General features: G+C 47.7%; 1 protein-coding gene across 2 annotated transcripts in view; it reads right to left on the minus strand.

Annotated features, from left to right (window-relative positions):
- The window catches only part of CSMD2 (CUB and Sushi multiple domains 2), a 629134-nt gene that overhangs the window by 102030 nt on the left and 504176 nt on the right, over positions 1–22928 (minus strand). For both annotated transcript variants that reach the window (XM_057744228.1, XM_057744218.1), the window contains exons 33-41: positions 16698–16793; positions 15273–15476; positions 14781–14905; positions 13793–13889; positions 12586–12690; positions 9503–9621; positions 8929–8998; positions 6925–7041; positions 3856–4065 (exon numbers count right to left, since the gene is read on the minus strand). In XM_057744228.1, coding sequence (XP_057600211.1) covers positions 3856–4065; positions 6925–7041; positions 8929–8998; positions 9503–9621; positions 12586–12690; positions 13793–13889; positions 14781–14905; positions 15273–15476; positions 16698–16793 — 1143 coding nt within the window. The remainder of the gene's footprint in view (positions 1–3855; positions 4066–6924; positions 7042–8928; positions 8999–9502; positions 9622–12585; positions 12691–13792; positions 13890–14780; positions 14906–15272; positions 15477–16697; positions 16794–22928) is intronic.

Consider the following 22928-nt stretch of genomic DNA (forward strand, 5'->3'; position numbering starts at 1 on the left):
AAAAAGAGAGGGTATATGTATACGTAGAGCTGATTCACTTTGCTGTACAGCAGAAACTAACACAACATTGTAAAGCAACTATACTTATAAATAAAAATTAACTTAAAAAATGAAAAACAAAAACACATACAAAAAAGGGAGAGGTTTGGCCTAGAGGGCAGACATGACGCTTAAGAAGTGGAATCAATTTTCCCAGGAAAGGGCTCCTCGGGGAGAGTAGGAGTTGATGCTCCAGTAGGAACAGATACAATTTCAAACAAAGCATCATATTAAACATATTAATAATGATGAAGCCTAACATTTTGGAACAATGTCTTATTATTTTGCTAAGTTCTTAGAAATGCAATCTCCTGAGAAATTTTAATGGAATAAGTGAAGCCTGTTAGACCTGGAGACCTGAGTAGGAGTAGCTTATACTGTTACTGAAAACTTTACGGGACTATTTACCTGAAGAAGGGAAAAGAGAACCCCAGCCGAGGAAGTTCAGAATGTCTAATAGGAGGGATTTTGAGAAAAAGTAAGGAGTTGGATTTCTTCCAAAGAAAGTCGAGGGACCACAAGGAGCTAGGCTTGCTCAACAGAAACAGCCTCAGTGGTGCCAGGTGGCTCTTTCATGAAGCAGGTCTTTTCATAAAGGAAAAACCTGGGGCGAGCGGCCAGGCTAAAGAATGTGGGCCTACGGGGCAGGGAGAATCATTTGGGCCCGACACATTGGGAGGCCTCAGCGGGACGGCCTGGGCCTCTGGCACTAGAGACAACGTAGCCGGGAAGTTGGGGTCATCACAGAAGAGGAGGCTTACTGGAAGCCGAGGTCAAGTCTGAGGGGGGCAGCTGCCCTGACACTGAGAGTGGCTCCACAGGGGCCGTCAGGACTGGGGCAGCGGGCAGGTGCTGAGGAAGGAGCTGGACCTGCGACCCAAGAGAAGCCTCAAGGGGAACATCCAGGCAAGTCCTGGGGTAAAATGTGAGTGAGGGGAGCTGGGCCACCACAGGGCAGAAACCCCCGTGGACGTCACGGGGCCTCTCACGCCGTTGGGCCAACTCAGGGGAAGGTGTTGGTCCTCTGAAGGCAAACGTACAACCCCTCCTCCCTGTTTCCACCCCCACGCCCCCAACACGCACCCAGGGAACGTCCTCAGAGAAACTGGCCCTGAACACGTGAAGCCTCCGCGCGAGTGACCCGTGCAGAGGAGCCTCAGGTGAAGCTCCTCAGAGGTGAGGGCTTGGGGAGCATGGGAGGTGCTGAGCCCGCGACCAGGGCTCCCTGGGGGAGTTGGGTCTCTTCTACAGGGAGGGAGTCCACGGAGTCCGCGGGCCTCAGAGGGCAGCTTTGACAAAGTGGGCTTAACACAGCGAGAGTGGTCCCACCACACAAGCGTGGCGGGCAGGGCTGTGCCCGTCACAGGGGTGAAGGCCCAGTGTGTGGCTAGGCCCCAGAGCGGCTGTCCCCCTCACAGCGGTGGCATCATCAGACTTTACATTTACCCAAGAGGAGGAGCCTTGGGAGAGCCACTGGGCCTGATGGGATGTTCCTGGTTCAATCGTGTCCTCCTCGGATTCATATGTTGAAGTCCTACCCCACCCCTGTACCTCAGACCGTGACCTTGTTTGGAAACAGAGTTTACCTAAATTAAAATGAGGTCATTAGGGTGGGCCCTAATCCAGAATGACTGGTGTCCTTATAAAAAGGGGAAATTTGGACACAGACAGAAGGACAGGGAGAAGACCGTGTATAGATGAAGCCAGAGGCAGGGGTGATGCTTCCAGAAGCCAAGGAATGCCAGACGGCCAGCCACCCGCTGGGAGCCAGGAGAGAGGCGTGGACTACATCCCTCCTCACAGCCCTCAGAAGGAACCTGCCTGCACCTTGATTGTGGGACTTCCAGGCTCCAAGGCTGTGAGAGAGCACCTTTCTGTTGTTTAAGCCACCCGCCTGTGGTACGCTGATAGAGCAGCCCTAGGAGACTAACACACGGGAAGCCTGAGAGGGGCCCGTGTCTGTCCCAGAGAGGCACCCTGATCTTGCATTTGGGCCTGAGTCTCTCCTGGGCCAGACTGTGGCCTTGGGATGCGTCACGACCCATTGGACAGGTCCACCGCCCTCCAAGGTGGTGTACACTCCACAGGTACAGGCGTGCTTCGTTGAGGCTGGCCTCCGTGAGGAGCCCGCGTACAGCCCCGTTCATTACCACCCACGAAGTGGCACTTTCCGGGAAAGCGGCTTGGTTTCTCTCTGCTGCTGCCTTGGTGTGAGAGGCCCAGCTCCTCCTCCTGAGGCTTCCCAGGTGGTGACCAGCCTGACCACACTCAGGGAGGGTCCCCGGAGGGGGCAGCATCTGTACAACTGGTCCAAAGGCGCCCACCTCATGGGGCATCCTTTAAGGTTTTCCCTCAATGGCAAGCCCAAGTCCTTGGCCAGTATTCATCCCTGACAAGGGATAAAAAAGTCCAATGTTAGGATGGTATATATTTATACATATATGTGTGTGTATATGTATATATAGAACATTCTATATTACCATAGAAAACGCACGATGTATTACATATTCTTCACAGGTAACGTGTTACGTATGTATGGCAGTGCATGGGAAAAGATCTGGAAAGACCACATCGAAACAATAGTGGTTATTTCTGGGGAATAATTCTGGGTTTGGAGGCTGTAGACAAGGAAAGCTCGACCTTACCTGTGATATTTTAATTTCTTAATGCCTTCCTCCCTCCCTCCCTCCTTTCCTACCTTCCTTCTTTCTCCCCCTTCTTTTTTTTTTCTAATTTTTATTGGAGTGTAGTTGATTTACAATGTTGTGTTAGCCACCCCTGCCCTTTCTTTTTTGACAAGGTGAAAGTGTCTGTGAACTTTGTGTAATTAAAACTTAAAAAAAAGCAAATTGCAAAACAGTATCTATAGTGATCCAATTTTGGTTAAAAGTACAATAATATAGATACAGTATATGTATGGAAAAGATGGGAAAAGCAAACTGTTACAAGTTGATATTTCTGCATAGGTGGGGTTATGGGAGAATTCTGACTTTCTGTGATGCGCTCACAAAAACTTCTGTAATGTTTTAACTTTTTTGACAAGCATGTACTAGTCTTGGAAAAAAGCCTAAACATATGAAAAAAAAATGCAGTTGAAGAATCTGGGAGAAGGGGTTAGAACAAACGGTTCTGTCAGTCCCACTAGGAAAGCCCCCGAGGAAGATGTCGGGCCCACCCAAGGCCCCACGTACAGCCGCACAGGTGGGCACAGCTGGACCGGCACAGGTAATGGCCCCTCCACAGGGCAAGCCTGAGCTGGAGTGGATGGCGCTGGTTCCAGGAGGAGTGGGCCAGTCACAGGACTCCAGCGCAGGGTGGAGGAGCTGCGGTGTGCATGGTCCGGCCTCTCACAGGGAGACCCTCAGCGGGAGTAAACACACCTGTCTCATCACACCTGTCTCAGCGGGTGCTCCTGGGATTGTTACCAGAATCATTACTGGAATCCTCTGGCATGTTACAGGAGGAGCTTTGACTGAGCATAACTGACACACAGGGGAGGACCCAGAGGAGGAAGTGAGCCTCTGAAGGCCAAGGGGGAGAGGCTGGTTAGACACTCGGGGGTGCCTGAGGGGGACTGATGGCTGTTGGGTCTGGTTGGGGGTGGAGCCCGAGAGGGTGCTTTGGGGCTGCCGCCCTGGGAAGGGCTTGTCAAAGGGGTTCAGCAGGCTCCGCGGGGCCAGAGAGACATGTCACGGTGGTCGGGCCTGCCCCCCACCCCTCAGCCCTTCCTGGGTTCCCTCCTCCCTATGAGGGAGGCTGGGAAGACGGGTGGTTGTGGGTAAAAGGCGGGGATGAACGGGCCCTCTGGGTCCTTACCCTGATACTCCAGCTTGAACCCCGGCCGGTTCTGGGAGTGGTCGCTGTGGAAATATACGGTGGTCTCATGGGACGTGGAGAGCAGGGCGCTGGGAAGCTCACTACCACTGAATCTGCCCATCATGCGGCTGGTCTCGTAGGGGCCGTTCCGGATTTCTATGAAGTCGTGGTTGGGCTCGGTGGAGAAGTTCAGGAACTGGATGTGAGCTCCTGGGAGCAAGACAGAGGCAGACAGTGCCCAGGCGATACCGTTCTGCTTCCCACGTGCCGCCTCATGAAAACCTCACCTGCCGGAGCCCACGGGTCCCCACTACCGACTGCCCACCCAGTCAGGGTTCCCAGACCACATGTGGGGAGTCGCTGGTTCAGCCCAGTCTCTCATCTTCAGGCAGGACTGGACTTAAAACTATTTATATTATTCATTTGAAATGAAAGGCACCAGTCATTTCAGAGTGCCATCTTGAGTATGTTTCATTTTATTGAAAACGAAGTTCAGGGTTAACACCTGATTAAATTTAGGATTCATGTGCCTAGTATCAGTATAAAGATAGCTTTGTTAAAATAAATTTTTTACTTAAAAATACCACCACTTAAAAAAATAACTACACCCAATCAAAAGACATGACCTTCAATACTGGTATTTTCTAGAACCCTTATGATAATTCAGAAGTTAGAAGAATACATTGTCCCATTGGTTCTATTAAGATGCCAAGTGAATTTTATACTTTGGAATCTTATTGGATTAATCAAGATCTCCTAACAACCCAACAGGTTAAATGGATTTTATTAGGATCTTAATTTCATATTAATGTATTCTTTGAAGAATAAAGGTGGGACTACTGATATTTATTGATTGATAAGATTTCTCAAAATTTGATTATTATTGAAAATATTGAAGAAATATATTTCTGAGCATAGGAAGATGCCTCCAATGTTAATTGTGAAAATCGGACTGCAAAGTAGTATGTAGCATACAATTCTAGTTTTTGTATTAAAAAACTAGAAGACTGTTGATTCACCAGCAATATTTATTGAGCATTTGCCATGCATCGGGGCTGTGCTAGGCGGGCCCTGCACAGGGAGGAACAAAGAGCTACAGGCCCTTGTCTTCATGAAGGTTACATTTTGAAGGTGAGGACTAAGCTGTGAGCGGTTATTTCTGCAAGGTGGGATTACAGATAAATTGGAATTTTTATAATTTGCTGATCTGTACTTTCTAATTTGCTTAGAATGAGCACATAGGCGTGAATTTTTTTGCACATGATTATTTAAATAAAATAAAGACTTGACATATACTGCTGAAGACCCTTCATGTCTCTTGCCCTCTCCTACTGCCCTTCTCTCCACAGAGCCAGTCACTCCCATGAATTTGGAAGATACCCCTCCAGTTCATGTTTTTAGATTCTTAAAAAAATATATGTTTTAAACATTTGTATGAATCTTATTATAGTGTGTATACAGTTTTGTAAACTTTTAAATTCAACACCGTGTTTTTCAAGGTATATCCTTTTCGATATGTAAAGATACAGTTCATTGATTTTAACTACATTAATTCCATTTAATGAATTACCCAACTATTGTTCACTCTCCTTTTCATTAACATGTAAATTGTTTCCAAATTACACATAATTTTACATTGGGCACCTTTGTACGTATCTGCAGAACCTATGCTTTCCAGCCCACCACCCATACATCACCCCAACACTGGGGCTGCAGGGCCATTAAAGGGGCTCTCTAAGGACAGAAGAAATTCTGAATTGAGCTGCCTAACTGCCGCCATCTAGTGGCATACGTTTGTAAATGGAGAGGCTTTTAAACATTGAAACCAGGTGCCATTAGGGACTGCTTGGAGTCCAACATTAACTTGAAAGCAAGGGATCTGGTCTTCTATGACTGGTCCCTGCTGGAGGCTGACTGCCTGGAGGACTTACAGATAGACAGCTCTGGTGGCTGAACATCAGGACTTAGAACAGTGATGCATCTCCCACTTAAAGTTCTGTTTTCCTTTGGATGTGGCCCTCCCCTCGTCCCTTTATCATCTGAGGTTCTTCGGGCTCATGCCTGCATGTAGAGCTAGAGGGTCTCCCAGCTCCTCTTTTCCCAATGTCTCAAAATCTGGAGTCTCCCAAGGCTGCCGAAGCCATCATTATTCTGCACCCTGCTCATCCATCCCCAGTTTCCCTCAGAAGATGGTACTTAATCCGACTCCATCCTCTGAGGGTCACAACCTCTCTCCTCCCCTCAGGTAAGATTTAGAGAAGTCAGGTTGGATCACTTTCTCCTGAAAGCCTCTTCTCCATCAGAAGACCTCCTCTAGGATGAATAACAAAGGACAAAAGAGGTGGTCTTCATTCCTGAGGTCACAGATTGGGGGATCACAGGCCTATGCAGGAGCGATCCCCTCGGGACATTTCATTCCTAAGGAGCAGAGCAATGACTTGGGCAAGATGACCTATGTGTACAGCCTATAAATTCCATTCAACGCAAATCATCTGTCTCTTCAATAGAAATATTTGGGGTTAAATTACATTCCCAGTGCATAAGACATGAATCTCCAGTAATTATATTTTGTACCCAGATCAGTGTCTTCTACACCTCACCAATCCCTGTGTCTACACACACACACACACACAGAGGACATCTCCCAATCTTCTAAGGCCAGCGAGAATGTGAGTATAAAGGATGCAAACTCAATTTCACATTGACCTTGGCTCAATTTAATTAGGATGAGAAATTGCACACTGCAGTTAAAAGCACAGGTTGAAGTCCGGTCTCCATAAAATAGATTGTTTTTTTCTTTTTTAAGTATCCCTGAGTAATTTCTCATTCCACATTCCTAGATTTTAGCTCACTACTCAAATGATAAAAATAATAATGGCAATCCCTGAAGATTTTTTTCCCTATTTTATGTTCCCAAAGCACGTTCATCTCTACCATTCCTAACTGATCCTCACGCCTGCACAAGAGGCCAACCGCTGAGAGGCAGCTAAGCAAACTCGGCCAGGGTTATGCTGAGTGATGGCAACAGACAGTTGCTTTAAGCCCAGAGGCCCGGGCGTGATGACTTACCAAAGCCCACGGGCAGTGCTATTTTCCAGGAGCAGTCCATGTTGCTGGGGTAGTTGCCTGGGAAGCCGGGGCTCAGGATCACCCCCTCCATGTCTTCCACTGCTCCCCCACACTGCGCTGTGACCACGAGGCCAGACAGAGGGTTAGGACAGCAATGAAGAGAGTAAAGGGCCATGCAGCATTTGGACTCTCCCATGTCAATTTCCCTTTGAGAATCCAAAGGGACCTATAATTCATCTCCCCCAAAAACTGGACACGAGGGCCAAACTGAGTACATAAACCCAGGAAGGGAAGTATATTCTAGGTCTGCCCAGCAGTCCCAAGTTACGGATGCTTGACCTTGAGCATGCCCTTCAAAAGTCAGTTTCCTTAGTGAGGTCATGCAGCAAAAGTGGTCTGCCCCAAGAGAAGTGTGACCATCTCCTACACTGTCCCCCAAATCTCCCTCCCCTCACTGTCCAATCAACTCTTCCAGGACCGAAAAATAGGATGAAGGAAGGGGACAGGGATGCACTGGCACCAGGCCAGGCTCTTTACAAATACATAGTCCATGGGGCTGCGTGGTCAGCAGGGGAGCCCCACCATGAACCCACCCTGAGTGTTGACACACACCCTGAACCAAACTGACTGTGATTATCCCATGAGGAGCCACCAGGAGGGGCTGGGGCATCTAAAACTCCAGTGGAGGTGACTTCAGTCAGAGTCACCTGAAGACGCAGGGCTGGGGCACAACGGTAGCCTGGTCAGTTGATGTTGATTCTTTTCTTTTACATCTTTTATTAAGAAAAGGTTGTGTGTGCAGAAAGGGGTTAGCCCGTCACGGAAGGCCAGAGAAAGGAGTGGAGGGGAGGCTATATGCCGTGTCTATGCAAATGCCTTCTGGGGAGAGGGTGACTCGAGCACAGAGACCTGAAGGGAACAGTGCCCGGGTGCAAAGCGGAGGCTCTGGCATTGACCCCCGGGGTCACAATCCCAATGCTCCCACTTCCCGATTTTGGGCCCCCACCCCAAACCTCCAAATCTCAGTTTCCCCCACCCAGCACCTGCGTCACAGAGGGTCACAGAAAGGACTTCGCTTCACTTGGAACAGCACCTGGCACGCACAGTAAACCCTCAGCCACCACGGCTGCTGTTCTATGAGCGGTTGCCCAGGTAAGGCCTTTGTAATACAGGATGGGGAAAGGGTCCTGGGCTGACCAGTTCAATTTCTGACTGCTCAACAGATGACCGGGCCTGCACCCTGGTGAGCTCACTGAAGGGCAATGTCATATGCTTCAGTGACACACGCTCAGCTCACCTTGCTTCCTACCCCAAGTTTAGCCTAGATTTGCACTTGAGAGTTGGCGGGGCATTAAGGAAACCTAGGTTTCCATTCCCAACTCTGCCATTTTCTTTTGAATCCTAAAAGCCTTAGTTTTCCTACTTGCCAAAATGATGGTGACGACACCTGCCCTGAAGAGCTGTGGTGAGGAGACACGTAGCTCCGTGCCTGGCATGGGGCAGACCCTCGATAAAGGTATGTTGCCCCCGCCCCAAGATGACTAGACGCTTCTTAGGGTGGAGACCCTGTCTTTTCTTGCATCCAGTAATCTCTTCATCACTATTCAGCACAGAAACCAAACCAAGCTAAGTCCTCATTTCACAGGCAACCCTCAGCCTTTCCCTCTCAGTGGATTCCATCTGTCTGTCACAGGGGAAAACCCAAAGTGCCCAGAGATTCCACTTGGGGTTTGGTCGATGATTTGGAATCAGAATGGTCATTGTCAGGTGTTCGAATGGGCAAGCCTCCTGTCATGTTTCCTTTGGTGGGTGAAAATATCTAAAAGGCATGAAAATCTTGAGAGTTAAAGCTTACAAAAACATCGGTCTAAAATACCGCCTGTGAGCAGACCTGGAATTCCAAACTTCCTTTGGAGCTGAACTTGATCCCAGTGATATGTCCCTGAACTCAAAGCCCTGGTAGAAATGCATTTGAATGAACTGGAAAAGTGGGGGCTCTCTTACCAATACAGAGTGGAGGAGGGTAGTTCCAGCGCCGCACGGTCCCAGGCATGCAGGAGATGTGGGCGTGGCCCTGGAGGAATCAAAAACCGGGTGGGCTAGCCGCCCCCCTGGGCACAATTGCGTGTACAGTCTGGAGCAGGGGGCTTGTGCTGGGGCCTTGGGTTAAGGAACAAGATGCATGGATCCACTGTGGGATGGGGAGTGAGGCAGAGGGACAGAGATCTGGGGAAGGGTGCTTATTAACAGCCATTACTAAAGAATTCTCATTAGTAAAGGTTCCTCATGAGACTCCTTTAATTACCAGAGTCCCTCACCGCCTTCAAAGGAAAATTAAATTTTCCTAAAGTCTAATCAAACCGAAACTTTGCAGGAACACATTCAGGGCTGGCTTGTGCCAGATGGCTAAAGTCAGCACTTTGTCTTCTGCATGAACAGTTCCAGGAGGGGATAATGGTCCCTGAGGGATCTGTGGGGCTTCTCTCTGTTCTTTGGTGACTGCAGCTCTGCTGGGGGAAGGCTGGCTGACCCTGGCTCAGGGCACACCTTTCCAGCCCTGGGGGTCAAGGGGAGGTACCTGGAGGGCATATCCCGGCTCGCACTGGAAAGAGACCACATCGTTCACCAAGTAGCGCTCGCCAGTCTTCACCCCGTTACTGGGCACAGCAGGTTCTGGACAACTGCTCAGGCCCACCGCTAGACCAGACAGAGACAGACGGCAGGAGAATGGACAAGCCCATTAGGTTGATGTGCTAGCAGGCCGAGGGCAGTGCTGGCAGCAGGGAGGAGAAGCTGCCTCTAAGCTGTGCTTTCTCTCCTCCCAGCCTCTGGGCTGGTGTTTCCTAAGCCTTTCACCTCCCAGCACATAGAGAAAATCAGAATGTTTATACCACACACAGGCTCAACAGACCAAAGCCTCCTGGGGCAGGCGGGCATCAGCTGTGGACTCTGGCTGTCCACATGCCCCCAGGCGCAAAACTATACAACACTGCTATCACCCCAAGAAGTTTCCCCATGCTCCTCCCAGACAACTTCTGTCCTGCATGTGCTTTTAAGAAATCAATGTGATACTTGGAAACAGAAGCTGTTTGGGCCTAAATCCATAAATCTCAGCATCTGGGACAAAAGACTCCAAGGACAGTATTAAAACAATCATGAAACTGAATGGAAAGTAATTCATCTCAACTCTCATCTTGTCTCTTTCCCCCCCGACTCTTCCCTGAGCTGCAAGTAGAAGGCAAGTCGGTGTTTAGTGGGGTGATCACAGCTTAGCAACTTGAGACCTACTTACTGGAAGGGCAGTGGTGGACAGAAGGGGGGACAGAGAGCAAAAGAGAGTGAGCAAGAGACAAAAGAGTGTGGTGGGAGAAAAGTGGAATGGGGAGAAAGGTGAGGGCAGAGAGGGAGGAAAGGACACAGAAAAGTCCATCCTAACTTCTTTACATTGTACAGCTTGATTTTGTTTAAGCCATGCTTATAACAAAGGAAGACTTTTAAAAAAATCATATGCAGTTTCTTACTTTTGAAAGCACACTCTTCCATTTCCATCTCAATTAAATGAACATTAAATATGAGTCACAGCTGTAGACAGGACTTTTCAGTACCCTTCAAAAGCATTTGTCTCTACAATAGCAATAAATTCTCCCCTTCTGTCCCCTCTTTGCAGATTATCTACAGAACAAGAATATAACTACAGGGTCTGGCTCCTAGGAATTTCAGTCTCCAAATACTAATGGAGACCTCTGCTTTCCTTTAGCTCTTTCCACTGTGAGAGGACAGTGGGTGATAAAATCAGCTACTGAGAAAACTATCAGTTCTCTTGAACAACAACAGCAGCAAAAAAATTCAGAGGAGGTGAATTTTTCCTGGGAATGAGGCAGTAGCATGACAAAGAGATTTAGGAAAGAAGTCTATCTTGGAACATGAAAGAAAAGAGAAGATTCTAGGGAACATTTAAGGATTCAGATTTAAATATTGGATGAGGAAACAAAACTGGAGAGGAGAGAGAAGGGAGGGTGAAAGGAAACATATGAATTATTCAAGAGCCCAGGACATTTCACCCCTCCCGGAGAGTGAGGCCTGAGAGGTCTGCAGGAGGAAGATCTCGGAGGTCCCTGTCCTATCCTCCACCCCACAGGGTCTTGGCTTCAAACTGCCCCAGGGCTTTCCGACTAGTTGCACATTTTAGTTCTTTCAGGCAATGAGCATCCTGGAATCCAGCTACTCCTCTCCCAACTGCCTGGGCAAAGCTCATTTGTTTTGAGACCAGCTGGGCGATGCTGATCATACCAGCTGCCTCTAGCAGCACGTGGGGTTTCCATCTGCCCGTCCTGTCCAAGATGGTCCAGCCAACCACACCTTCCCCCATTTCTTACTTCTCATCCCCAACCTAACTCAGGTACTCCTTCTGTAAAGTCTCATGTGGCCAGGGTTAGCTTCCCTCTTTTGCATTCCCTTTACATATCAGGTTGCACTACAATTACTGTTTCCATGCCCATCTCTCCCCCTAGACTTTGTGCTCTGTGCCTTATTCATCTCTGTTCAGTGGGCGCCTAGCACAGGGTGTGCCACGCTGCAGGTGTCCAATGTTTCTTCATGACATTTCCTTCTCCACCAGCCTCCGGGAGAAGGGACTGTTCTATCCTTTGAACCGCTGCTGTACCACCTGGTGACACCCCTGAGAGCACCTGGAATGCTGTCATGCCCTGCTCTGTGCACGAGTCTGACTCTCTCCCATGGACACCGAGGTGATTCATCCATCCCGATCTTACCCAATCCTAGCAAAACCCAGCGTCACGCCTGGCACACTGTAAATGCTTGGTAAGCATTTGCTGAACGAATGGGTGACAAACATTGCTGCCGACCTATTCTTTCCTGTAGCCCGTGTGGAAGGGGATAAGCAGGCAGTCTCAGGATAAGAGCAGCCACCCCGGTGACCCCTGTCTTTGTTGCCCTACAAGGCACATCTGCAACCCTTTTCCTTTTTTAAAAAATTAAAAAAAAAATTAATACAACTTTTAAAGGTTACTTTCCACTTACAGTTATTATAAAATACTGGCTATATTCCCCATGTTACACAATACGTCCTTGAGCCTATCTTATGCCCCACAGTTTGCGCCTCCCACTGCCCCTGCAATGCCTTTTCCTGAAGAGTTTTTAGGGGTGACCGCTTAGAGATGCTGGAAGCCAGGAGGTAAGGTTTTGAGGGTGGAGGGAGAAATCTGGTGGGAGAGGAGTGAAGTTTGCAATGAGGAGAGGAACTTCAAAGACAGTTGCATCACTGACTGGGGGCTGGAGAGGCCGCTTTTTAGAGCTGGATGGAGGAGGAGAGTACCTCCATCTTCTCACACCCCAAATAATTTACTGGGCCCAGGCCCGTGACCAGGCCCCCTTCCCATTCCTGTGTGGACACAGAGGAAGCACACAGGTTTTTGAGTAACGGACCCTTGGGTGAGAACCCTGGCTCCGCCACTTCCTGGCTGTGTGTCTTGGGGAGGTTTCAGACCTTCTCTGAGCTTAAGCGTCCTCACCTAGGTCGGCATAAGGCTCAAGCGGAGTGGAAAACATCCAGCCCTAGGACAACCCCCGCTCCTCATGGCAACTCGGGCCCTGCCAGTTTCCACCCTGAACCTGCATGCGGCTGAGACGCTGGGATCTCACTTTTGTATTCCAAGTGGAAGCCGGCCGCAGACACGCTGATGTCAGAGTAGAAATGCAGGTAGAGCTGGTTGGAGGTGCTGTTCAGCAGGGCAGGCACGGTGGTTCCTGGGCGAGGAAACGGGGACCAATCAGACTTGGCCTCTCCGCACCCCCGGGCGCCGCCCCGTCTCTCTGGCTGTTGCTACCTGCTGACATTCTGCTCCCAAGGCCCCCAGGTGGCCCTAGTTATCAAACCCACTGAATGACAAATCAGCTCCCCTCAGAGTGCTGGGTCTCCAACCGCTGAGGGAGGAGAGACTCCAACAACTTCCCGCAGGGTGAGAGCCACAGGCCAGCAGCAGGCTGACTTCCTCAGGTGGCCTATGAGTCTGGTCTACTTCCAGACGTCTTCAAAGTGATTCTGACATGGATAATTCTCTGGGCCATCCAGGCAGTGTAGACAGTTTATCTGGGGCACGTGACTCCCTCTTAGACCTTGACAACATGGAGTTCTGGGCCCTGCAAGACCCAGATAATTGCCCTGGCCTTTGGGCAAAATCATACACCGCACTTAGAAGTCCACCACTGGCACGGAAAGTGGTGCAGCCCCTCTGCTGACAGTCTCTCCAAAAAGTCAGATATAGCATCACCGTATGACCCAGGAATTCCACTCCTAGGTATACACCCAAGAGACTTGAAAACATGTTCCCATGGAAACGTGTACATGAACGTCCATGGCAACATTATTCATAATTAGCCAACTCGTGGAAACAACCAAATGTCCACCAACGATGGAATGAAATGCGGTCTGTCCACACGGTGACGTGCTGGTGCGGGCTGCAGGTGGTGACCCCTGCACACGTTACACCGAGGGAAAGACGCCAGACCCGGGAGGCCATAGACTGTAGGACTCCATTTACAGGAAATGTCTGGAGAGAGCAAACCCATAGCAATGGAAAGTAGGTGAGTGGTTGCTGGGGGTGGGGGTGGGCGGGACGATGGGGAGTGGATACAGATGGGTACCTGGTTTCTTTCTGGGCTGATGAAAATGTTCTAGGATTGGATAGCGGTGATAGTTGCAGAACCTTGTGAATATACTAAAACCCACTAAATCGTACATTTTAAAATAGTAAATTTTATGGCATGTGAATTAAATTTCAACAGTAGTAATAATGACAAAAGTCCACTCCCGCCCTCAGAGTCCAGGTCCCTGGAAGCCCCACCTCACCTGAGAAACTCCCCAGCATGGTTACAGTGTTGTCTGCACCGTCAAACACTTCCAGGGAGTCCCAGTTCTGCTCTGTGACAAAACTGACGACTTGAATCTGGGAAGGCAGGGGGATTGAATCGTTGGTTAGGCAGCCCTCCCTTTCTTCCCCTCCCTCCCCTCTCCTCCCTTCACGTGCTTAACTCGGTTACTGAGCACCTCATCTGGACCCGGCACTTAGGAACTTTGATAAAAGTACAGTGCAGTCCCTTTCACCAAGTAGCTCATTGTCCAGAGGGGAGAGAGACATGGGATGGTTATAAGACAGTGGGGGTACTTTGTCAGGCAGAGAACAGGGAAAGGAAAGTCTGGGATGCAGGGCTACTTCAGTCCAACTGGCCTTCTCATCTCTCCGACACCCCTTGGGTTTCCTCACTTTCCTGCCTTGACTGCATCAGACATCCAGCAGCTGTGAGCCAGTAACCCCCCGCCCCTGGCTGGACCTGTCCACCTCGAGTCCCTGCGGTTGCTCTCTGCTGGCCTTGCGGGCCCCGGCCCCTCCTCCCTACCGCTGCAGCCCTCCTGGGCCTCCTCCAGCTGGCTGCCGCCCCTGGGCACCAGCACAGCCCTGATTCTGCTGTGGCCTTGGGCTGCAGGTGTGACACCCCAGGTGTGTGCCGGGCGCGCGTCCCTGCTTCACCTGTGCTTGTCCGTGTGCTCCTCCCCTCCCCTGCAGTGTCTCCTCTTCCATCCCCCACAACCTGAAGAAGTGAACCCTTCACCCTTCAAGCCATTTGAAAAACATCTCCTATGACTCCTCCCCAGGCTTCACACTCCAGCTCCAGGCCCGCCGCCTTCTTCTGGCTTCCCCGATGGCCGAGCCAACGCCAACCCCTCGTCCTTCCTGCGCCAGGTGCTGTCGTGTTTTTCTGTCTGTGGGCCTTCCCCGCGCACCTGGCCTGAGGGGCAGGGCAGGCTGCTCTGTCTCCCCGGCACCCCCGGCCCCTACCTGGATGCCAGCGCCTTCGGGGACCATGATCTTCCACACGCAGTTGAGGCTGTTGAGGTAGGGCTCAGGGAAGCCCGGGGACAGGATGGTGCCCCTGCGCTCCGTGAGGTTGCCGCCGCAGGGCACTGGGAAGGAGGCAACTCTGTGGGTCCCCAGGGGCGCCTCCCCCGCAGACCCCTCCCAGGGCTCCCGGCCTCGCTGTGACCCCGCCCCCTGCTGGCTTCTCCCCTGGACCCCAGCCCCACCTCCTCCCGTGGCTCCTCCCCACACGACCCTCCCCAGGGACCTGGACCCCCTCCCCTCCCCCCACGCCCCTCCCCCACAGCCCCGCCGCTCCTCCTCGCTGTCTTCACACCGACCCACAGGACGAGCGTGTGGCTGGAAGGGGCCACCCTCTTCAGTTACGCTGGCCGGCGGGGCTGCTGTGCGTCTCGCAGGGTGTCTGCTGGCCCCCCGAAGGCCCCCTCCAAGCGCTGGTCGTCCAGGACTCACCCACACACGCTGGTGCTGAGACATTCCACTGGGCCAAGGCCCCCGGAACAGGGAGGCACTCGATGTCTGGGGAGCCCTGCAGGGCGTAGCCGGCGTTGCATTCGAAGCGAACGATGGCCCCCACGGAGAAGTCACTGCCCAGCCTCCTGCCATAGCGGGGTTCGGGCACCGAGCTGCACTGCGTGGCGCTGGTTCGGGGCACCGCTGCAGGGGACAAGGGCGCTGAGGGGCAGGCCTCACCCCTCTAGAAACTGGTCTGGGGATGGACGCACCGTGGGGCTGGAACTGGGGGGGCCCTGAGAGGCTCTGGGCGCTTTCCCTCAGGGCAGGGGTAGGGGGCTTTCGAGGATGAGGCCCATCGTACTGATATAGAGTTGGACACACAATGCTGTAGCACAGCTTCTGGAAACCACGGGAGGCAGTGTGAGCCCTCTGGGCCCAGACTCTAGGCCCCGTTGTGCTCTTCGCCTTTCCAATGAAGCCCCTTGCCCAGTAGGGTCATGTGTCCCCTTAACAGGGAGAATGGCCCTTCCTCCTCCCTTGACCTTGCCTTTGGCCTCTTCTCCCCATGTGCCTTGAGACCCTGCCCAGAGCCCTGCTCTCATGGCCTGAATCTCCCTTCCCCCTGCCTACAGGGGCAGATAGGACCCTTCAACCCAGGCCCCACGGAGGGTGTCCCAGGGGCAGGGTTACCCCTGCACAGGGCAGTGCGGTTTATCTTGGGCAGTGGGATGAACAGGACCGCTCTTGGAATCTGAGCCCTAGGAGGGTGGACGTTCTCCTGGACAGAAAGAGGCTGGGGCCTGAAAGTGAAAGCCAGGGTGCTCCAAGACTTGGCCTCTCAGGGCCATAAGGAAGGGAACAGACACTGATTATCTGCTTCACGCCAGCTACTCTGTGAACCCTTTTAATGCCATCAACAAGGTAATATGATCACTGTCATTTTATAGGTGAACAAACTGGGCTCTGAGGGGGTTGTAGCTGGTGCCCAGTTAGAAAGTGACAGAGCTGGGATCCAAATCCAGGTCCGCCTCACTCCAGAGCCTGTGTTTTCCCCGCACCTTTACTGGGCCTTGCAGACAAAATCAAGCTCCACAGGAGAGGGTCTAGGTAAGAGGCCTGGGCTGGTCTTCCCAACCAACAGGACTGTGCCAGACAAGGGGGTTGTGGGGGTGGGGAGGGACCAAATTAGCTTCTCTTCTCTGATTTCTCCCCTTATCCATCATGGAGTTTGGTCCGTGAATTGTTTGTTGGGTACATGAATGCATACAATTCAATTGAATTTCAGGGAACTGCCCCCCAAGCCAGTAACTGCTCCCAAACACCCTAAGAATGAGGCTCAGACTAGGGATCAAATGTCCATGTTCTCTCCGTCACTGAAGAACCGAGATTGCCTTCACACCTCCCACGTCACGTCCTGCATACCTTGGTAGACAAAGTGGAAGCCTCTGGCTGGTACTTGGCCTTTGGCACTGAACTTAATGAGGACTTGATTGGAGGTGGCCAAGGGCAGCGATTCTCCTGCCGAGATAAGGGGCGAGGAGGAGAGGAAGAGAGTGAGTCCAGCAGTCAGTCGGGCCCGGCAGGTAAAATCCCGGCTAGGGCAGAGGGGCTTCCACACCCCACACAGCAACCCCTTCCACCTCCCAGGCCTTCCTGAAATAAAACTGCACATTTTTACTGCACTTTACAATCTAAAGTTTACAGAAAGCTTTTGCATCCGCGGTCTTACGTTGACCCATGTCAATGTGAAGTTGGCATTCAGTATGCACTGTTTATATATCAAGAAAGAAAGGTTCAGGTCAAATGACCTGCTTGGAAAGGAGATAACTTCTAAAGATGTGCTGACCCACAGGGATGGGGGAGAATGGCCATTACCAAACTGACTGGCAGTTTACTTGGAAAACTGATACCAATTTGATAAAAACAAACAAATAAAGTTACCAAGTTCTGGGAAGGAGGGTGATGTGATCATCAGAGAGTTATTGGCTTTTCCCAGATGCCCTGTGAAATGATCGATAACCAGAGGGATAATATAATTTACTGCTCATACTAGGACACGTCTGAGAGTCAAGGGCATGCTGTAAATAATTATGCTGGGACAACCAAGGGAAAGATGGGACGACCCCGGGCAAAGCAGGGCATATTGTCACCCAGCCAATAACACAAAAACTGGGGAAGGTACACAGGCACAGGAAGCTAAGGAAGCCCCAAAGCCTTTATATCAGAGGATAAAGTTATATCTTCTGCTTGATGTGGTGCAGAGGGACCTGCAGCTGTGAGATGGAGTCCTGCTCACCATCACCATCCTGTGGAAGCTGAGGGAGACTGTGGGGTGATGGGCAGTGGCATGACCACCCTGCATGCTGTCCCTCCACAGCCTTAGGGACCCCTGGGAAAGTCTGCTGACATCCCAAGGGAAGTAGGCGCTGCAGAAAGCCAGTTTACGTCTCCACCGCAAGGGGGGCTGGAGTTGCAACCGGCCAAGAAGCCACTGGGCAGCACACCTAGGATCCACCAGCACTTCCAGAAAGCCCATGTGCTGCTACTGGTCATGGGAATTACAGAGCCTTTTTCACAATGCACTTAGGTTTACATAGGTCCCAGGTGGCTGAGCCCAGAAGTCACTGCCCAGCTAACTTTTGACTGCCCAAGCAAAAAGAAACTCATAAAGAAAAGCTTTCCTTGGGACTTTCGTGGTGGCGCAGTGGTTAGGAATCCACCCGCCAATGCAGGGGACTCGGGTTTGAGCCCTCGTCCAGGAAGATAGCACGTGCCTTGGAGCAACTAAGCATCACAGCTACTGAGCTGGCACTCTAGAGCCCATGAGCCACAATTAGTGAGCCCATGCACTGCAACTACAGAAGCCTGCGTGCCTAAAGCCTGTGTGTCACAACAAGAGAAGCCACCACAATAGGCCTACGCATTGTAACAAAAGAGTGGCCCCTGCTCACTGCGACTAGACAAAGCCTGCACATAGCAACAAAGACCCAACGCAGCCAAAAATAAATAATAAATAAATAAATAAATAAACCATTTACCAGTATAGCACTAGTTCTCACAAATCTGTCACTTTGATGGTATTGAAAACATGGTTTATTTTATTTTATTTTATTTTATTTTTTGAAAACGTGGTTTAAAAAAAAAAGGAAAGAAAAACTTTCCTTGATTTTCACCACCATCTCTAGCTCCTCCTCTCAATAAATGCAAGCAGAACAAACTCAAGTTTTCCATCCTCCCGTCATCTGGCTGGATATATGTGGAGTAGGACCCCTGTAATCTCTCCCAGGACCCATTTCAACTTCCAGTCCTGGGTGTATGCAGATCTCCCTCTCCAGGGATAAACACACAGTAAAATCACTGGACGTAGGAAAAGATTCCAAAGTTTTAAGGGAGGGACCCTCTCAGAAGTCAAAGCAAATATCTTTATGTGAACTATGACAAAGAACAGGTAAAAATCTCAGAAGATATTCAATCGACGTCACAAGATTAAATTTAGGATTGCATCTCTGAAATTAGAGAAGGAAGATGTGCCAAAGAACAGATCTGAGATCAATAAAGGCTACAAAGAGATGAGAAACACTAGCACACAGGGCTAGATTCTGCAGAAATTGAACAGCAAAGTAGAGATTAAATTTGGGAAATCCTTCCAGAATCCATAGAAAAAGGATAAAGAGATTAAACTAATGAGAGAAATGACAAGTGACATGAAAGACAGAAATAAAATCCAATATGTATATATCAAGAATTCTAGAGAGAGAAGACAAGAGAAATTGAAGGAGAAAAAATAATTTAAAAAGGAAGACAGTTTTCTAAGTTTGAGAAAGACTTGAGGTTTTGAATGAAACTGTTCACAAAGTACCAGATCTAATTAATGAAAAGAGATTTCCATCACGACACATCCTAGTGGGCTTTTCAATTTTAAAAATAAAGAAAATATATGAAAGGTTTTTAAAAGAGAAAAGCATGGGTTGCCTACAAGGACAAAGAATCAGGTTGGACTTCAACTCATCTACAATATTAACTACTAGAATAAAGTAACCACTGCAGCTTTGAAATAAGTTTGTGACCCATAATTTGATTTATAATCAGGTTGTCATTTATATGATACATCAAAGGAAAGGCATTCTCATACATGCAAGGTGACAGAAAGTACTGCAGTGAGGAGCCCTACTTTTAAAAGATGAACAAAAGTAGGGAAATCAAAAACTATCAGAGATAAAGACAACTAGGAAAATGCAGTTAAACCCAATTAATTATTTTTAAAGAGGTAACAAAACTAAATGCAAATGGAAAAACTTGTTCTTGGGGAAGAAGCCCGTAATTACAAAATAATTACTGATAACATTGATAAAGTCCAAATATCAACAAAACTTGGAAATCAGAGATGGGTCAGGTATGAATGGAAACGTGAAGAAGCAAAAGCAAAACAAAACAAACCCCAGAACAAACAAAACAAGGTGACAGATAACAGAATGCATGTTTCACTTATAAGTAAACTTCCTCTTAAAAGAAAGATTCTCAAAGAAAATGAGGAAAGATAAATCAGGCAAACACAGATACAAAAATTGTTAGAAACACAAGAAGACAACAAAATATCACAATTGTGGTGGGAGATACTTTCACACAACATTCTCATTGATATATAAATGGAAAAACAAGATGAAGACTGCTGAGTAGCAGTCCTCAAGCTTTTCTTTTTTCTCCCCCAACACAACCTCAGGGACAGGGACACAGTTCACTCCCATCAGCACTAATCGCTCATCATCAGTGTCTCTCCACATGAGGAATAAGAGACGATCTGAGGATATTGATATTGACATATAGATAAGTCCTATACCTCTATCTATCTATCTATCTATCTATCTATCTATCTATCTATCTATCTATCTATCTATCATCTATCTATCTATCTATCTATCTATCATCTACCTATCATCTATCTATCTATCAGCTATCTATCTATCTATCTATCTATCTATCTATCTATCTATCTGTCATCTATCTATCTCTATCTATCATCATCTATCATCTACCTATCATCTGTCAGTCTACCTGTTTGTCTGTCTGTCTATCATCTATCTGTCTATCATCTATCTATCTATCTATCATTCAGTCTACCTGTCTGTCTGTCTATCATCTGTCTATCATCTATCTATCTATCTATCATCTATCTCTATCATCTATCTATCATCTATCTATCATCTATCTATCTATCTATCTATCTATCTATCAGCTATCTGCCTATCATCTATCAGTCTACCTGTCTATCTATCTATCTATCTGTCATCTATCTATCTATCATCTATCTATCCATCCATCCATCCATCCATCCATCCACCTATCAGTCATCTATCTCTATACCTATTTGTTTCTATTCCTACTGGTCTTTTACATCTATATCTAGCCCTATATCTATATCCATATTATATCTATAGGTCCTAAATGTATACCTATCTCTCTATCTGTACCTATATTTATACTTCTGTATCTATGGCTATCTGTCATCTATCTACCTATCATCTATCTATCTATCTATCTATCTATCTATCTATCTATCTATCTATCATCTATCTGTCATCAAGAGATTTTAGAAAAGCATCCTACCTTCCAAAATCCTGATTTATACTACTGCTTGAGTGTGCATGTGTGGGGTGTTCCATTTCACTGAGAACCACTTATATAATGGGTTTGAATAAAAATTGAGTAAGACTGATCTAATGGCTACTACAAAGCTTATTTAATCCTAACAATAACTTTGGGAGGTAGAATGTTTACTTTCTGCACTTTGCATATGAGAAAACTGAAGCTCACAGTGGCCAAGTGTTGCGACCGCAGGCACCTAGCAAGCAACTGGGAGAGCTGAGATTGGAGACCAGGCAGTGTGACCGCAGAGCTCGAGTTTGCCCCCCTCTCTACGTGGACTCTCTACACAACAGAGGACACATATTCTTCTCAGATACTTAGGGAATTAAAAAAATGTCCTTGGCTACTGAGAGGACCTCATTTAATCCCCAAAGTAGAAACGGTACAAGCTGCATTCTCTAACCATCTGGCAATAAAAATAAAAATTAACACAAATGTTTAAATGTAACAAGAACAAAATCCAAGTTCTTGGCGGGGAAAAGAAGAGACATCCTTGAATAACTTGTGCAGAAAGAGCAAATCATGATGACAGATTACTTAGAAAGTAATGATGAAAACAGTGCATGTCAAAATTTATGGCATGAAGCCAAAACTACACTTCGAGGTGAATATATATATGCTGTAAACATGCTTCTTTATTACACGGAGAAAATAACAAACAAGACTCTCAATTCAAAAAGTTAGAACAAGAAGAAAAAAATAAGCTGAAGAAAAAAAAGGAGAGGTGTTATGAAAAAAAGCAGGGGTCAATTAATTAGAAAAGCATAACAACGTCTACAGAAGAATTAAGTAGAAGCAATAAAAAACAGAATGAAGCACACAAAACAAAACAAACAATATAAAACCTCTGGTCCAGCTGAGAAAAAGGGGCAACTATGAAGAAGGGCAAGTACCGTTCCATCTGTGGAGTTGTTATTATCTTCTAATTAATTAACCTCTGCTTTTGTTTCATAACATCTCTCCTCCTCTTTTTCCTCAGATTATTTTGTCCTTGTGTGTAACCGCTAACACCAAGGAGATTAAACATCACCATGGGATGTTATGTAAGCTATGGTGTTACATTTAAAATAGTTACAAAATGGATTCTGTTTTCTAACATAAAATATCAACATTGGTGTTAAGGTAATACACCTGACTAGATCAATAACCATGGAAGAAAATAAAAGGAAAACCACTGCAAAGAGATAATGAGACAAATTTATTTGCAGATGATATTGCTTTTTGCCTAGAGGACCCGGGAGAATCATTTCGCAGTCTTAGCATTATTACGGAGAGTTCAATGATTTTACAAGATGATTATACCCCAAATATCAGTCTTCTAATATACTAGCAAAGACCAGTTGGAGAAGATAATGGCAGTGCTCAGCAGGGGGGCGAGGGGAGGACTCATCTGCAGTAGCAACAACACAAATTTCCATGAAATATCGAAGTATAAAGTTAACAAAAAATGGACACTGCCGAAATGAAAGTTATTGCACCTTTCCAAAGATTTTTTTTTTTTCTTTCAAAAGATAGTAAATAGAGAGACATACCATATTCCTGATGGGAAATAGAGGTACTATTATAAAGACGTGAGTTCTCCCCTAATTAATATATAAGTTTAATGGAATTCCAATGAAAATTCCAATGCAATTGTTTTTAACTTGATGTAATATTTATAAAACTTATTTGGAGGCAAAATTAAGCAAGAAGAGTCAATAAAAAATTTTAAACCAAGAATGACAATGTGTCATTGTAATAATTTTAAACAGTACCATATGTTTAAAATTATTACAATGTATAATGTTACACTAATTAAAGCTTCTTTTATACTGATACAAGAATAAACAGACACTTAGAGGAAATGGATAAAGAGTCTAGAAACACACCTTCAACTTTACAAAAATTTAATATATATAAATCTGGCGTTTTGAAAATTCCAATAGGACAACTGATTTAACTAAATTTGTAAGAATGTTGGTTAGATGTTCCCTATCAAGCAACAAATCAAAATAGATTCCAAAGGTATTA

This window comes from Hippopotamus amphibius, chromosome 1 (genome assembly GCF_030028045.1).
Source record: "Hippopotamus amphibius kiboko isolate mHipAmp2 chromosome 1, mHipAmp2.hap2, whole genome shotgun sequence".
NCBI classification, from domain to species: Eukaryota; Metazoa; Chordata; class Mammalia; order Artiodactyla; family Hippopotamidae; genus Hippopotamus; species Hippopotamus amphibius.